At 35.8% G+C, this 17,167-nt stretch overlaps 1 protein-coding gene and 1 long non-coding RNA gene across 9 annotated transcripts in view; both read left to right on the top strand.

Moving 5' to 3' along the window:
• Positions 1-16,966, top strand: part of slc44a2 (solute carrier family 44 member 2 (CTL2 blood group)) — a 52,858-nt gene extending 35,892 nt beyond the window's left edge. For 2 of the 4 annotated variants that reach the window (XM_005165750.6, XM_073953601.1), the window contains exons 17-22: positions 8,066-8,169; positions 9,053-9,126; positions 10,558-10,628; positions 10,757-10,845; positions 10,926-11,010; positions 16,766-16,966. In XM_005165750.6, coding sequence (XP_005165807.2) covers positions 8,066-8,169; positions 9,053-9,126; positions 10,558-10,628; positions 10,757-10,845; positions 10,926-11,010; positions 16,766-16,899 — 557 coding nt within the window. In that variant the 3' untranslated portion in view covers positions 16,900-16,966. Of the gene's footprint in view, positions 1-8,065; positions 8,170-9,052; positions 9,127-10,557; positions 10,629-10,756; positions 10,846-10,925; positions 11,011-13,573 lie in introns of all 4 variants that reach the window. The other 2 variants (XM_005165749.6, XM_691494.9) reach the window with 1 other exon arrangement.
• Positions 300-5,976, top strand: LOC137490182 (uncharacterized). 5 transcript variants are annotated; one of them, XR_012407618.1, is made up of 7 exons: positions 300-348; positions 837-1,021; positions 1,631-1,664; positions 3,029-3,084; positions 3,178-3,325; positions 3,437-3,513; positions 4,624-5,976. It is a non-coding gene; the product is annotated as an uncharacterized lncRNA (long non-coding RNA). The 5 variants fall into 5 exon arrangements; XR_011009571.2 differs by lacking the exon at positions 837-1,021; XR_012407620.1 differs by lacking the exon at positions 300-348 and having other exon boundaries at positions 897-1,030.
• Positions 16,967-17,167: the final 201 nt, after the last annotated feature.

The following is a 17,167-nucleotide window of genomic DNA, read 5'->3' as shown; positions in this document are numbered from 1 at the left end:
TAAATTGGCTTAATTTAAAGTAATGGAAAAAATAATGGAAAAATTCTTGATACACTGTAAATGCGAATAGTATTCCTTACTATCAAAATTCTAGTGTGTTTACTTAATTTTAAGCTAATTGTTGAGTTTACTAGAAATGCATTAGTGTTGCTGACATAGTAAGGTATAAAGTTCCCATAACTAATGTAATTTGAGTAAAATTGCTTATAAGGGCTAAGCCATGCTGTTACGCATGCGTACTGGGTGGTGATTTCCCATCCCCCATCCCGAGTCACAACCAACCGCCACCCAGCACCGCCATTGAAGGACAGGATTTCATATTGAGAAGATGTACTGCTGTAAATCAAGGTAAACTTTTCGTTTTAATTACTACTTTGATTTTATTTGTATAGTATCAGTAATCTGTTTATTTCCTGCACTTTGTGAAATTGTTTGCTGTTTTTTGAACTAATTAATAGCCCATGATGTTGTGACTAAACGTTTTGACCACTGCACGTTATTTGCAATACTGTCTACTTTACTAGATAAGCTATTTTTAGCTGCTTAGTCCTTTTTAATAACTATTAATAATTTGTAAAGTTAGTAGTAGTTTGTAAAGTGGGCGTTATGCTCTAAAAGAGCGGGCCGCGCCATTTTAAATGATGCACTGAGAGAGCAAGAGCGCGCGCAATGATCCGTTCAATTAGATGTAAAGTTAACACATAGCTGTAGGTCTACATTTTTAAAAAAGAAAACGAAACCTATTTATCCGCATTACAAATACAGTAACGTTAGTTATCGCTGAACTTTAGTGGCGCTTGTTGTGACGAAAATATGCGTGTTTTTTTTTTTTTAAGATTTACTTTTATGAGATCACCTGCAGGAAGCAGGTGAGGAGATCAGCTGTGATTCGGTCCGGCGTCAGCGAGCGGCTCATGACCAGACCAGTCGTTTTTTTCTTCATGATCGCCGGGGCAGCAGCAGTTTTAACCCGCCGAGGCTTTTAGAACATTATAAAGCAGTTTCAGCTCAAAATGGACCCGTGAGTGTCGTAGGTAATTTAGGATTTCGATGGGATTACGATTCGTGTCACTGTATGAGGCAGATACATATTTACACATGATGCTAAAGTGTGCTTATGCTAACAATCCCTATGAAACTTAAAGTTAAACTTATGAAAATGCGAGAGATATTTAATTAACTCATTTATTTGTTTTATATGCTATTTGTCTTTTCTTTATGCCGTTTTGAAGGTTTATTCCAGTGTTGCCGTTACGTGATTGAGTGTTTTGTATTGCTGTAATGACAAATAAATCTGACCAGACGCGACTGAATATGTGTGATGGATAACGTTAATGATGAAGTGGTATAACTCGTACAACCAAGCACAGAAACATCCCTTTGTTTGCTCAATATCACACAAAGGCATCAACAAGCCTTTGTTATAAGCAAACTTTCTGTAAAGAAACAGGCTTTGCCAAACCTGTTAGTTTGCATTTTTAAAGGAGGTTTCACTAATTTTTAACAATTTAGGGCAAATAAATTTGAACAATTACAAGGTTGTTTAAAATGTAGCACACCATTAGAGTATTGTGAGTGGCATATTTGGTTTGTAATATCATTATACCCTTTATTTATTTTTTTATTTCAGACTACCAGTTTGTGAGCTGATATGCAGTGGAAATGTAAGTTTTGCACTTACACATCAAAGAAAACTTTTTGAACAATACCGCACAAGCCATAGAACATATTCATGAATTGTTCTATTAACGTTACCTTGTCTCCATACTGAGTGTCAGGGTAATTTTAAATCGTTTAATGCATTAAAAGTACATTTAACAAAATTCTCAGCAAAGAACTGCATGATCAAGAATAGTCCGAATATTTTGTCCATTTGAATAATCATCTGAGGACTAGTTAGAAATAGGGTTGTTGTGTTGTGATACCATTAATTTATGTTACAATACTATACCAGCTGAAGTATGGTGATACCAAGTAGTATTGCAATACTGTAATTCATAACTTAAATCCATGAAATAAAGAAAACTGTCAGAAATAATATATTGTATATGTTATTATAGGCCTACTTGAATTTAAATAATTCCCTTATTGTTGAAAAAAGTATTTGCACATCTCTTCACCTAAAATGTATTCATTCCAGCAAAAAAAATACATTAAAATAAAGATACATAAAGAAAAGAGCATTTTTCCAACAAACCTAGGCTATATGAAGTGGTCAAAAATTGTTTCCTGTTGCTATTTTGGGTTTTTCATCTATCATACTTTTTTCACACTTATTATCGGATAAGAATCCAAAGTAATTCAAAATTTCACTTTATGAGTCATTCTTTTTAATAGATTGTCAAGGTTGTTGTAGCTATTATATCATATTGACAGGAACAGAAATAAACGAATTCCGATTCAAAATGAACCATCACAAAATATGCAATAGGCTACTATAAAAGGCGCAAATTCTACAGTTTTACAACCTTAGAAGGCTCCATAGACTATTAAAATACAATGATCTATTGTTGCTGAATCGTGTAAGTATTTTAGTGACTTTTTCACATGCAGCATTATGTATTGTAGGCAGACTGTTAATGACAATACTACCGTTTACAAACTACAGTGGCACCGCCAGTATCTTGGAGCCATAGTATCACGATACTACCATAGTACCGGTAAACCGTGCAACCCTAGTCAGAAAGTTCAGTGTCCTTTTAAAGACATCAATTGAGACAAATATTTATTCCACTTTTAATGCGCATAAAAGTAAGGCACACCAGCAACAATGCCATGATTATATTTAATCGATGGTTGTGTTTATTACTGTTTGGTGACAAGTATAGCTCATGCTTTTGATGACAGGCGCCGGGAGTATTTGGCAGCTTTTATTATTCAAGAACATTTAACTATGTCATGTTAAAGTGTAACATCTGTTGTTAAATGGCATTGCATTGTATCATTGCATGTGTTTCTGATTTCTGTTTTTTGTTTTAGAATTTCGCTTAGCCATGTCAATAACACTTTACGTTTTTGTGCACAACAGTGACATCCAGAAGGAAGTCATAGAGGAAACACCAGCTGATGCAAGTGCTGCAGAAGGTTTGTTTTCTTTTCAAAACTTTGTGTGATTTTGTGAATTTGTGTTTTTGAATGTTATTAATGACTAATAATGTTTTGATTGGATCTTTGCAGAATTCAATCGAATATCAGGAAGAAATGTGAGATCCAAGTTCTACGCTGCATTGGACACACACTGCTCGTTTGATTGAAATAAAAAAAAAAAAAGAGGAGAAAATTGCAGAAGAAAACTAGAAGAAATTTTCAACATGTTAATTCAAAGGTATTTTTGTGACATCATCTTTGAATCATAATTTGCATTTGATTGCAATAAATTGCATTTGATGTTTTCATTGGGCTATAATGCATGTCTACCTGTCTTTACTTTTTCAAGGTCATCTGGCAGCAGTTCTCCGGGGTCTTTCAGTCCTTTAGAGGGATGAGTCTAAAGAAATTTTCAGGATGTGTTTTGTAAGTAGTATTATTGTTTCTGCTTTCTTAGACTGGAAATGAAGCAGTCATTCCAGTTTACTTCACTTATTAATAAAATTTTCAATTTTATAAAAATAAAACAAATGCATTTAATGTAAGTATTTGAAAGTAAGAGGGATGTTATATTATGGCCTTTGGAGCAAGAGCATTGCTATGTTGCAAATACAGCAGCTTGTGCCGTCACAGGGTCAGTTAGCTTCATAGGCCAGTGAAGTAATGAATGCATTTCTTTAATTTTTAAACACTTTTGTTTTGAAAAGGAGGAAGATTAGCTTGAAAAAAAATCTTAATAAGTGTAATACCTATGTAATATGTTGAGAGGAATATAATTTCAGTTGAAAGAACCTGCTGGATTAAGATGTAAAAAGATAGTGTTAAAAGCCACAAAGTCAAAGATGCTCCGTATTATAACCGACCCTGTGAAGTCACCTGCTGTGGGATTGTAGATGGCTGCACCCTTGTTCTAAAAGCCATACTAAAACATCAATTTTCTTATTAAAAAATAGTTATTAATACATTTTTAAAAAGTGTGCTAAATAATGCAAACTTGACTCACTGCTTTAATCTAGCAAAACCAAATGCATTCATGAATCGGTTCCCAATTTATTAAGTTTTCCCTACAAAATATTTATATTGATTATGTAGCACTAATTGGTCTCTCACACATTTGCATTTAATTTCTTGAAAATGTTTTAAAAATACTTTTACTGCAGTTTTTTTTATTACATTACAGTGTTTCTTTAATTAAAAAAATTTATTGTTCCTTTAGAATAGTATCATGTTCAAGATACTGGAATTTAGTACCAATCTCTGCTGCAATTTTAAGCAGCAAATTTCCTGCTAACATTTTAAGCACTTTTGAGCACATTTTTAAACAGCACTGTTTTGCCATTCTGTTCACATGCTTAACAGAAATGACACTCAACTATGCTCAAATGTTAGCAGGAAATGGATGTTTTTAAAATTACTATATGGATTGGTAATAAATTCCACTATCATGACAAGCCTAGTAGAAGCAGTACCACTACAGGCTTTATTAGTGCCATTTAGAATATCAAACTTTACTTATTTTTCTTTCTCTATTCATAGGATGTAATTGTAGAGTCGGACTTCAGTGAAGAAGATGTTGGCCTGCTGACTGTCGTGTGTGAAGATGTCTAAAGAACCTCATTATGGATGCAATGTGGGCCTTTATACTGGAAGGAAAAGTGGTTATGGACTTTGCACATGCAGTATGTCTCTTTTTTTGCTTTGATTTACACACTGAATTCGGACTACCCAAAGACTTTGAGCAATGCATTTGAATTTGTTCAACGTGTGTTGCTTTTGCTGGGAGGGAAGCGTAATGTGTTTTATTCGGCGAGCGCCTATATACTGCTGTGCTTTATGTTTAAAGGTTCAGGTATAATGGCATGTTTAATTACAAAGTGTTGCTTTTTAACATGTTGCTGTTTGCAGTGTTACATTTAGGACTGCAGCATTTTGGTGTTTAAAACACTTTTTCTTTTTTTTTACCAAAAAAGTGTATTGTGATTTATAGGGTTGTCAAAAGTATTGAGTTTGGTACCAATCGGTACTGAAAAAAAAAAAAAAAAGTCCATCCATTTCCCACTAACATTGCAAGAACTGATTGGCCATTGTGTTCACATGCTCAGTAGATATGACTGATTGGCTTTGAAGGTCATTATTTTTACCACACTTCACCACTGTTCACCAGGTGCAAAGATACAAAGACACTGGATAACTTCAAAGCACTGTCGATCAGTCGATTCATCACCAGATAGCTTATATGTTAGCTTCTAAACAAATCAGCTATCGACATGGCTTTGAAACACTTCAGTGTCTGTGTAACTTTGTTTGGACTCAGTGAAAAATGGTAAACCTATGACAGTCACAGCCAATCACAGTCATTTCTGTTGAGCATGTGAACACAGTGGCCAATCAATGGTGTTTAAGAACGAGCTCAGTAGCACTCAAATGCTGGTGGAAAATGGATATTTTTAATATTTCAGTATTGATTGATACCAAACTCAATACTTTTGACCACACTAATGTGATATTTTCTGTAGGAAAATCTAAACTACACAGTCTAACAAATTAGCTTTAAAGCTTAATATCTGTTCCTCTGTGAGTGTCTATGCTGCCATGTTTAAGGTGCTGGTGCAATGGCATGTTTAATTACACTAATTCAAGTATCTTTTTTCCAAGTGTCAAGTATTTAAAGTTTTTTTGATAGATTTTCAAACCTTTTCGAAAACTTGTGTTTTAGGGTTGAACATGTTTATTATATTTTTTGTCTGTATTGCTGTTTACAGTATATTACAGCACTTTACAACAGGTTTTTACAAAACTGTATTGTGTACAAGTGTATTGTGATACTAAAATATCACAAGTGTATTGTGAAATTCTGCTAATTTTGTCAAATAAAATGTTTACATTTAAGACCTGTATAATGTCATTACTTGTAGGTTGAACTACATATTTTATGTTCAGTTTAATTGAAGAAAATGTGGAAACCGATTGCACGTAGTTTCTTTAGTTGACATTACTTAAAATGGTGGATTAAAACAATGTTGAGACTACTAGCATTCAAGATGTTAACTGAACATGGTAGAACAGTATTAGTTAAATAGAGTTATTAAAGTAATCTTACTATAAAACCCTAAGTAAGATTACTAAATAATGACAAGTATGTTAACTAGAATTTTCTATTAAACTTACTTAATTTTTAACAGTTAGTTTACTTTATAAGTTTTAGTTTTCTTACTTCAAGGCAATAATTAAACTTAACTTAAGATTTCCTTGTAAGTTTATATTGCAAAAATAAGGCAATCGGTTTCCAAACTTTTTTTAAGTAAACTGAACATGTTAGAATTTACAGTGTATGATATGTTGCCATATGGCAACAATGTCCAACAGTGGATCTAACTTTTTAGAATTTTTAGAATTTTCCTTATGATTAATAATTTTGTTGTTTGAAATGATTTAATTGGTGTTGCAGCATTATAAGCTTTAACACAGAACTTATAAATGACACCTTATACATACTTTCCAACAATTTATATTCCAGCAACTTTCATTTATTCCATTTTTTTGCTGAACATCATTGAAAACAATTCTAATATTGTAATATCATGTACACAACATACAGTAAATATAAATATTTTCTCCAGTAAATATTATAACAAATAAATAACAAGTCTGGTATATCCAGATGCATCAGAATAATGTAGCTACTAGCTGACAATGTTTATATATTGTACTATATACTATACTACGCCTGTCTTATCTGCCTCTGAGCTAACTTACGTGAACTGTCTCCATCACTGCTCTTATCCAATGTCCAGTCTGCATCCTTCTCATGGTACCTAAAACCCATCTCATACTCACTTTCATCTGCAGGAAGAACCAGTAACCATAGAACATGGTGTTCGCTAATACACTGTTCCCTGTATTCATATCTAATCAAAAGTAGTATTGCCATTAAAACTAGATTTTATCCATAATGCAAATGCCATTAACACACAACTACTGAACATTATTCTACTAGCTTTCATGTTGTTATTGTTACAACTTAAAAGTTCACAGCTGACCTTGCTAGCTAGCTAGCTAACCCATTGCAATATTGCACCTTCCACTATTCCACTTGCAGTATTGCCATTTGGTAACACACACATTTGATCGTTTTACAAGATCTAATTTGATAAAAATAATTGAGTTGTGAATATGTGATCATAACTTACAGAAGGTGATGTTTCAGATTTTATTTGTGGATCTGACATCATTTGATCCTTTGTTTTTATTAACGTTTACATTTTGCATTCAGCAATTACTCACATATACACCAAGAATCGCGCTACAGAAAAACACGTCATGTGACTTAACTAAAGTACATCATTGGCTACTCTAAGGTCTCCTCTTTCCAACAAAAAATTTGAATATTGGTTTTAAAGAAACAGTGGCAGGGAAATTAACATAAATATCATGTAGCCTGATGGCAACACCATGCGGTAGAGGGTTAAAGGGTCCTCAAACATTGTTTTTGTCTTAAAAAGTCTTAAATCTACTGTAGTGTCATTTATTCATTTATTCATTTCATTTTCTTTTCGGCTTTTTGTTTTTTAATCCGGGGTCACCACAGCAGAATGAACCGCCAACTTATCCGGCACGTTTTTACGCTACTGATGCCCTTTTAGCCGCAACCCATCAAATACATTAGTTTCATAAAACTTAAAGAAACTGTGTTTTGGTGCTTGGCAGTCAATGGCCATTTCATCATTTTAATGTATAGAAAATAGCTATTTTTTATGTGTTTTACATGAAAGTCACCATTTTAAACTATATATTAGATACTATAAGTAAAGTTATTATTAAAATCTATAGAAATAATGTGCTCAGACAGCTTGATTCTGTCCCACTTTTCCACCGGCCAAAAAAAGTCTCAAGAAATATGTGTGGGATGTGATTAGAGAACAGACCCATTGTCTTTTATATGAATCTGAGTCTTGATTGTGTCATTTGCTTCTCTCAGGTGCCCAGAATAAATTTGCTAAATTCCTGCTGAGCTGCCTGAAGTGCTGCTTCTGGTGTCTGGAGAAATTCATCAAGTTTATAAACAGGAACGCCTACATCATGGTACATTTTTATTCCCATCTTGATAATGTTTGAACTCCTGGGCTTTGTTTCTGGCTAGGGAGCATCAGTAGTGCATGTTATAGTGCTTGATAACAATATTTCATTAACACAGGTTTATTTGAAATACGTGCTTTAGCCTACAATTTTTTTGTGAAACCACAAAAACATACTTCAACATATGTTTAACTGCAGTTTATAGGTAAAATGAACACTACCGAGCAGTGTTTCGCCAACATCTTTTGTTCCTTTTCACATTAATGATATATAAAGGGACATAATATCGACAAATAAAGGATTATTTACATGTAGTTCTTTGCACAACACTGAATAAATAACTCAAAACAACTTAACAGTGTCTATGATTTTATTTGAATATGTTTACCTCACCTCTCTATCTCCATATGGACAACTTTTTAGTTGTGGTCAGTTTGCTCAGTAGCTCACCTTGTAAGGTGTTGTGAGTGCTCGGGGTTGAATCCAGTGAAGCATAGTTCCACCAAACAGATCAAAGCAATGTAAAATCAAAGTAAAACTACATAGTCGCAGTGAACTTTTCTCTTACTGTCGCTTTTAAAAACACTATAGGTTGGGTTTAAGAAAGGGATTAGGTCAGTGGTTCACTAAATTATCTGTACGACAAGCACCACCTATTCATGACTGTGTACAAGAAGGATGTGTTTCTGAAATGTACAACAAAGCATCCCCTATTTAACGTATTTCAGATTTGCAATTTGCAATTCACCCTTTAGTGGATTTGTCATCTGAAATCTGCAATAAAATACATTTTGCACAACTGTAGGCTGAGCCACATATTTCCAATGAACCTGTGTTGCTATTCTATACTGAAATTATTTACAGTCAAGTAACTTACTGGTCTTTTCAGGTGGCAATTTACGGCAAAAATTTCTGCACATCTGCCAGGGATGCATTTTTCCTCCTAATGAGGAACATAGTCCGGTGAGTGTGAATTAAATTTAAGGGTACGTTCACATTTGATAAGATTGACTTGATTATAGGTACCTCAAAAATCATCAAAAAGTGATGGGAAAATATGGCACTCATTCTGCTGTCAAACACACTCTGATGCAGTTTGAGTGAAATATGAATGTAGCACAAACCATAATCAATAATCGAAGCAAAAACATGTCATGATGTCACAAGATGAAGCAATAAAAGAAAACAATTCTTTAACAACCTTTTCTTATTTATTATTGTAACAATGTTGCCCAATACAGTTGACAGGGTGAACGCTAAGATTAATGTTTTATTTATGTTTTTTGATCTGGAGCTGTTTATCCAAGACAACCCACCCACATAAAAAAATACTGCAGTGTTTTTGATACATGATAGAGTACTTGAATTAATATGTTGGGTAATTTTATAGTTTCCATGGTAACACAACAACTGTAATAAAAACATATTACCCAATACAGTAGTTTCCTACAACTATAGGGTTTATTATACTACGATACACCACAGTTTACTGTTGTAAAAACTAAAGTATGCAGTAGTATTTAAGAAGTTTATCAGTTCACTATAGTTAAAACTACTGTATGGTGAAGCATTCATTAACAAAAATTCTAAATACTGTAATATATGTATAGTATAAAACACCTTACCATAGTATCATTCAAAAGTATTGTAGTATTTAGGATCGTTCATTCATTTTCCTTCGGCTCAGTCCCTTATTTCATAGGGGTCGCCACAGTGGAATGAACCGCCAACTATTCCAGCATATGTTTTACATAGCAGATGCCCTTCCAGCCACAATGCAGTACTGGGAAACACCAATACACACTCATTCACACACACCGGCATTCACTATGGCTAATTTTGTTTACCCTACAGGTGTCAAACTCAGTTCCAAAAGGGCCGCAGCTCTGCACAGTTTAGTTCCAACCCTAATTAAACACACCTGATCCAACTAATTGAGTCCTTCAGGCTTGTTTGAAACTTACAGGTAAGTGTGTTGGAGCAGGGTTGGAACTAAACTGTGCAGGGCTTCGGCCCTCCAGCAACTGAGTTTGACACCCCTGGCTTACCCGAATCACCTATACCGCTTGTGTTTGGACTGTGGGGTAAACCGGAGCACCTGGAGGAAACCCACACCATCAATGGGAGAATAGGCAAACTCCATGCAGAAATCAACTCAGACTCGAACCAGTGACCTTCTTGCTGTGAGGCGACAGTGCTAATCACTGAGCCACCGTGCCGCCCAGTATTTAGTATAAATTACCTTATTATTTTAACCGACTATTTACTATCCAACTATATTGTTTTTTTTAATGTGGGTAAGCACAAGTGTGAGTGTTAAATCATTAGTCAGTGTCTTGTGTGACTGTAAATAAATAGTGTAAAGTGAAATCTCTTTGCTTGTTTGTTTTCTAGTGTGGCAGTTCTCGACAAAGTGACTGACTTCCTCTTATTTTTGGGCAAACTCCTAATCGTTGGTATTGTGGGTGAGTGATTTGGTCACAGATGTTGTTTGAATCCAGATGTTATTTGGATAGACCTGACATTAACATTCCGGTTCTGTAATCTACAACTAGCAATGCATACACTAGCAATTTCTTCCTCTTATTCGCAGGAATTTGTTCCTTCTTCTTTTTCACGGGCAAGATTAAGATAGCGCAGGACGTTACGCCAGCTCTTAATTACTACTGGGTGCCTATATTGGTGAGTAATACATTCTAGATACTTCATTTGCAATATGACAAGTCCCATTTCTGTTATAATTACATCCCCTTCATTTGCAGACTGTGGTGTTTGGAGCCTATCTGATCGCTCATGGCTTTTTTAGCGTATATGCCATGTGCGTGGACACACTCTTCCTCTGCTTCTGTAAGTGCAAAGCAGCTTTAATTATTTCACAAGATAATACATAATGAACACATTTAACAAGTTTTCAATGTATTGGTTGCTTAACAGAGCAATGGTTTCTGATGAATAGCAGCTGTTTTTATTGATGAGTTTTCTTGATACTGAATTTTATCGTTATCAACAGCTAAACACATTTTCAGCTCTCAAACTGCCATCTTTCTTGTCTTTTAACGGTTGTTCTTTCCTATAATGGGAACAGTGACCATCTGCTAGATTCCTCCTTCATTTTCTCTACATTTACTTTACATGTCATTCAGTAAAGTTTCAAAGCTTAAACCAAACCGGTCAGCTCTGAGGTGAATCACAACATTTAATTCCAGATTTACAAACTTTAATTTAAAACTAAATTAAGTGCACCAAAAATGTAACTGTGTTTTTATTTTCATTAACTTTCGGTCATATTCAGCTTTACAAAAGTTGCAAGTGATTTAAAATTATATGTTAGAATTCATTCACAAACGTTTGTAAGCCAAACGAGGGCAAAACTAAACATTAAAAGCTTGTTTCATTGACAATTTCATTATTAAACAATGGTTTACTGAAATAAATTGTAGCTCCATGTCTTTAAATAAATTTCATGTTTACAATTTTCTTTTGGATAAAACAAATATTTTTTGGCTAAAGCTGTAAACTATATAGGAGTACATAACAAAGGCGACTATTAATAACTATTAAACTATTAATAACTATTAAATACTATTTAATCTCTGGCAGCTAGCTCTCTGCAGCTCTCACATAGTCGCCCACTGAAGCAAAGCAGGGCTGCGCCTGGTCAGTACCTTTATGGGAGACCACATTGGGAAGCTAAGTTGCTGCCGAAAGTGGTGTTGATGAGGCCAGCAGGGGGCACTCAACCTGCAGTCTATGTGGGTCCTAACGCCCCAGTATAGTGAAAGGGACTCTCTACTACTCAGTGAGCGAAATCTTTCGGATAAGACGTTAAACCGAGGTCCTTACTCTCTGCAGTCGTTAAAAATTCCAGGATGTCCTTCTTAAAAGAGTAGTGGTTTAACCCTGGTATCCTGACCAAATTTGCCCGCTGGGCTCTGTCCATCATGGCCTCCTAACCATCCATATATCATAATTGGCTTCATCACTCTGTTTCCTCTCCACCAATCAGCTGGTGTGTGGTGTGCGGTCTGGGCAATATGGCTGCTGTTGTGTTATCGAGTTCGACACTGAACACTGGTGGTGGATAAGGAGATTCCCTCCAATGTGTAAAGCACTTTGAGAGTCGAGAAAAGCATTGTATAAATGTAAGGAATTATTATTATTACTATTAATAGAGACTGAACTACTGGATACAGTTATTATTTATTTTTAGATATAATAACCAACTCTTACAATATAAAAGTATGCAAATTCCAATGTAAAAAACTAATAAGGTAGCTTTTACATAAATGCACACCTTTAATTTAATGTACTCCAATTCATTGTGAAAATATTTTCATTTACACACTTAGTTTCATTGCTTGTTATCATGACAGATATATCTAAACATACATTGAATAATTAAGACAACACAAACAGATCATATAAAGCATATAAAAAGTTTCATATCAAAAGAAACAAAGCACAAAGCTTCTTGCAGTTAAGATACAGGAGTTGTGCTATATAGTCTAGTTGAGGTTTATTCATGCATCAACAGTATAAGAGGGATATAAGAACACAAAGTTTAGTATATTAACTGGTTAAAACCAAAGACTGTTGAGTACACAAGACATGTCACTTGCATAGTTTTGAATAGGGAAAAGTGTAACAGTCAGCATAGCGAATCAAGCCCCGGCTTCTAGTACAGAAGCTAATCATCGTTTGCTATAAACTGACGATCCTCCGGGAGAGGCTTGGACCAGACGTGAGTTTCTGCAGATTTTGCGTAATTCAATTGTTTAGAAATGAAACTAAATAGACAGTTGTTGTTTTATTTTATTGGTAATTCCTATTATAAAATTTAATTGTAAGCTTGGCAAGCAATTTTGAAGAATATGATGTTTCCCCATTCAAACTGAATGCTCGAGCATACTGGCCCAAATGGCGTTTCAAAGATGGTCGCTGAGTGAAATGACTTGCCTTAAAGAGACTTAAACAGCATTGAGCTTTCTTAAGGATCATGGGTTGATTAATTCATATATTCCAATTTGACCATTAAACTTTTGTAAATAAACAACACAAAACATACATTTATGCTATATTATCAGAAATCACATTTATACTACATTATCACATGTTGTTTCTCAGCTTCAGAGCTCATGGTTTGTTTTGAAGGCATATTTCTGTATGGAGAAAATGATGGCATTTTGACTTCCAGCACCCACTGTTGACGTACCTGCAAATCACAAATGCTTTTGGGGCACTTGGCTTGCTTTATGTCTAACCATTTCCTCTCTTTCTCTCTCTCTCCCTCTCTTTTTTTTCTACCTGCTACATGATTGTGTCCAATCATGCGTCCTTGTGCTTTTTTCTGCAACGTGCGCTCTAAAACACTAACACTTAAAAAAACATCCCATACAAACGCAAACTCAAGGCGAAGACCTGGAGAGAAATGACGGCTCTTCCGACAAACCCTTTTTCATGTCTCCTGAGCTGCACCAGATTTTATCTATCGAAAAAAGCATAGAAGAAACAGACCATGCGGAGGTGCCTGTCATACAGGTGCAAGCCGAAGAAGAAATCCCTCTCCAGGAGAATGGAGAGGTGCAGCTCAAGCAACAGACTGTTCTGAAACAGGATCAAGAAGAAGAGACACCACTCAATCAAGAGACGCACATTGAAGAAGCTCCTCAAGAAACACAAACACAAGCTCCAGAAGCTTCTGCAGTCGCTGAGGAGAAACCTGAAGAGCAGGTGACTGCTCAAGAACATGAACCAACACAAGCAACGCCACAGCAAAATGGACCACAAGAGGTTGACGCAGAAGACAAAGAGGAGCCAGGCGCTCAAGCAGAACCACCACAGGCTGAGAACCTGCAAGCACCAGAACCAGAGGAACCCAAGCCTCAAGAAAACGGACCTCAGGAGAGCGATACTCTGCTCACCCCTCAGGAGTAGCTGCGTAAGAATGCTCATACAATGTTTCAAAGATGCCTACTGATTTGGGAAATGGTGCACTTTGGTGGCTTTGGGAAGCCATTAGTAGATACTGAAAAGAACCTCCTTCATTTGAGTCATAATGTTTACTCAATCAATCAGCTTTGAGAACTGTAATAATCACTTGTCAAAATGGACGGCTTGATACTAAGTAAGAGAGAAGCAGGCTTGTACAGAAAGGTCTTGTGAAGTGCTTTGAAATGTTTATTTTTGTTCAGCGTTTGACATAATTTCAACTGAAACATGAAGACGGTAGGTAGCTCCTCCCCTTTTTAAAAAGCAGCCAATAGCCTTTTTTTTCACAGATCGGCTAGTGAGAGTGGTTGAGCACATCAAATGAAAAGCAAATGAGAAGCATCTTAAAGGGGGCAGAACATGTCCTTTGCTAGAGAGCATTTGATTGGTCAAGATTTGATGACAAACTGACAGCCCAGGCTCATTGTGGATATGTACCCCTGTATAAGTATCTGGAGAGTGCAAAATTCATCCCAGTAGGTAATTTTTTTTCCTTCCCTAAACCCAACCGATAGTGTTTTCAAAAGCCCTGATTGACCCGCCCACCCCCTTTCCTAAACCCAACCTACAGCGTTTTCAAAAGCAATCCAGGAAAAAAAACCTCACGGTCGCCTGATTTTTACCATGTTTTCACAGCTTACCACCTTCTCACCCTGGAATTTACTTGTTTATTTTATTCTTGTTTTACCTGCTTTTTTTTAAAAGTATTGTTCACCAGACTCTGACCTCGTTGTCGCGGTTAACTCCGCTCCACCTTGTACGCGGTGAGCCAACATGCAAACTGGTAACATCAGAAAAGCCGTCCACATGAAGGTATGTGGTCAGCTGGTAGCGCAAAAAAAAAAAAAAAACAGAAGCCTTCCACGGCTTCATACCACCCTGAAGCATTCATTTCAAAGATAAATTGCACCCATATGTACCTCTGGCTACCCTCTTCTAAAAGTGAAACCATCAAGAAAAAGATGGACCTCCTTTATGTTTAATACAAGCGCGGCTGATTATAACTCGTTTTTAGTTAATGATGCCAGAATTTACCGGTATTTTGGTGTGGATGTGTGAATGGTCCTTTCCCGGATCAGTCCTTACCTAAGAAATTCAGGTTAATGTCCTTACCTGTGTGAACAGCACATATTTGAATAAATTCGTAAAGTCGTTCTGGAAATTGTCCGGATATTTACCAGTATCACTGTGTGAGTAGGGCTACTGATACGAACTTATAAAAAAACGCTATTTTAATTTAAGTTCGCATGAAATCAAATTTACTGTTTATTTTGCTAGCTCGCATTGTTATTCTTGAGGTAAATAATTAAATTAAATTGTTGGAAGTTAATCCACTAAACAAAAAAGTTTTTGTTTTAGTAATTTTAAATCAAAGTCTGACCGTTTGCTTTCATGTTTGGGGTAAAGTCTAGATCGGATATGCGGCTGGCCGGAAGTGCGATTATGCACATCAAAATAGCAGCATTTTTTATGACACTGTATAACAATAATTATTATTTTTACAGTACCGTGACGGTTGGGTTTAGGGTTAGGGTGGGGGTAGGCGTTAAAAAATACAATTTATTGGGTAATTTAATAGATAGCATAAAGAATACTCGGGACAACAACTGTTTTTACGTTACTGTGATGGTTGGGTTTAGAGTTGTGGAGGCGGTAGGCATTAATAAAATACAATACATATTTTTGGTTACTTACGGCCGCAACTGTATCTGATCTAGCAACAACCCATGTTTGGAGTAGAGGTTCTTCTGTTGACGTCAACTCGGCAACTGCATAGCGATATTCTTAACCACGCTCCTCTAACATTTGTTATCTATGAGGGAACTAGGGAAGGATGCGCAATCAAAAGCCCTGCCCCCTACTCAATATTCAGTTTCAGTTGAAAGTACGTCACCATACTGAAATAAAAGTCTCAGCAACCTCCGGTTCACACAGACTTTAAAGTAGAAGCTTATTAAATGGACGACAGTTGGTTACGTGGACCTAAAACCCTATTAGATATGCCTACATAGCACTTGTAGAATGTGACTGTGTTTGTGTGATTTTTGTGGAACGTTTTCAAACTAAGGACTTGTAGAAGTGTAATGTAGGTGCTCGACTTGTGCCTAATTATCGTTAATTATCAATGTCTTAAGCATATTGAAGAATGCAAAAAAAAAAAAAAGTTTGCAGTATTGCTATGTTTACAGCAGCAACAACAACAGAAAACCCCCCACATCTGTTTACAGTGATACCAGCCAAGACCAATGCCATTTTGTAAAAATTGCTGTGTTAAATTTATGCCTAACGTGATATGGAAAATATGGCAACTTAAAAACAGAGCAAAGAAAGAAAAAGCTGTTGCCCATATCTTTTGGTCTGCTGTGATGGGCTATTGTATCAACAGATTGCAACTTTTCAATGCCTGATATTTGTCGCTGTTTGCCGCTCTATTGCCTCTTTTTCTACCTCTGTGCTTCACTTTTCTCAATCTTTGCATGTTGTTAATGTGATCTCCCAGCGCTTTAATAAACTGAACTCTCTCTATGTTGACATCTCAGGGATTTATTGAATGTGCAGCTTCTGTTATTATATATTATGCTATTGGTTGTCTTAACCCAAACTTTTTCAACAGTGGAGGATCTTGAACGCAACGATGGCACAGTGGACAGACCATACTTCATGCCAGAAAGACTGATGGCCACCCTCAAGAAGTCAAATCAATCTCCTGGAGTCACTCGTGTAGCTCCCAAGACGGCTAAAATTTAGGGGTTTGGGGGTGAAACGAATTGAGTATATGAGGAGCTGAATAGTGGAGCAAACAAACAGAATTGTAGGCATTCTGGACAAAAAAAAAAATATGAGTGAGAGCTGACTTGCACTGTTTTTATAGCCCAGGCACCCTCATGCTACGTCATTAGCCAAGTGTTAAACCTTTGTTCATTTTGTTCTTGCTAATTACTTTTTTGTGTATTTGGTGTTATAATATTATAATATGTATATAATGTAGAAAAGACTATCTGACTGTATTAATGTT

Source organism: Danio rerio, chromosome 6 (assembly GCF_049306965.1).
Source record: "Danio rerio strain Tuebingen ecotype United States chromosome 6, GRCz12tu, whole genome shotgun sequence".
NCBI classification, from domain to species: domain Eukaryota; kingdom Metazoa; phylum Chordata; class Actinopteri; order Cypriniformes; family Danionidae; genus Danio; species Danio rerio.
This window is presented reverse-complemented; position numbering and strand designations above follow the sequence as displayed.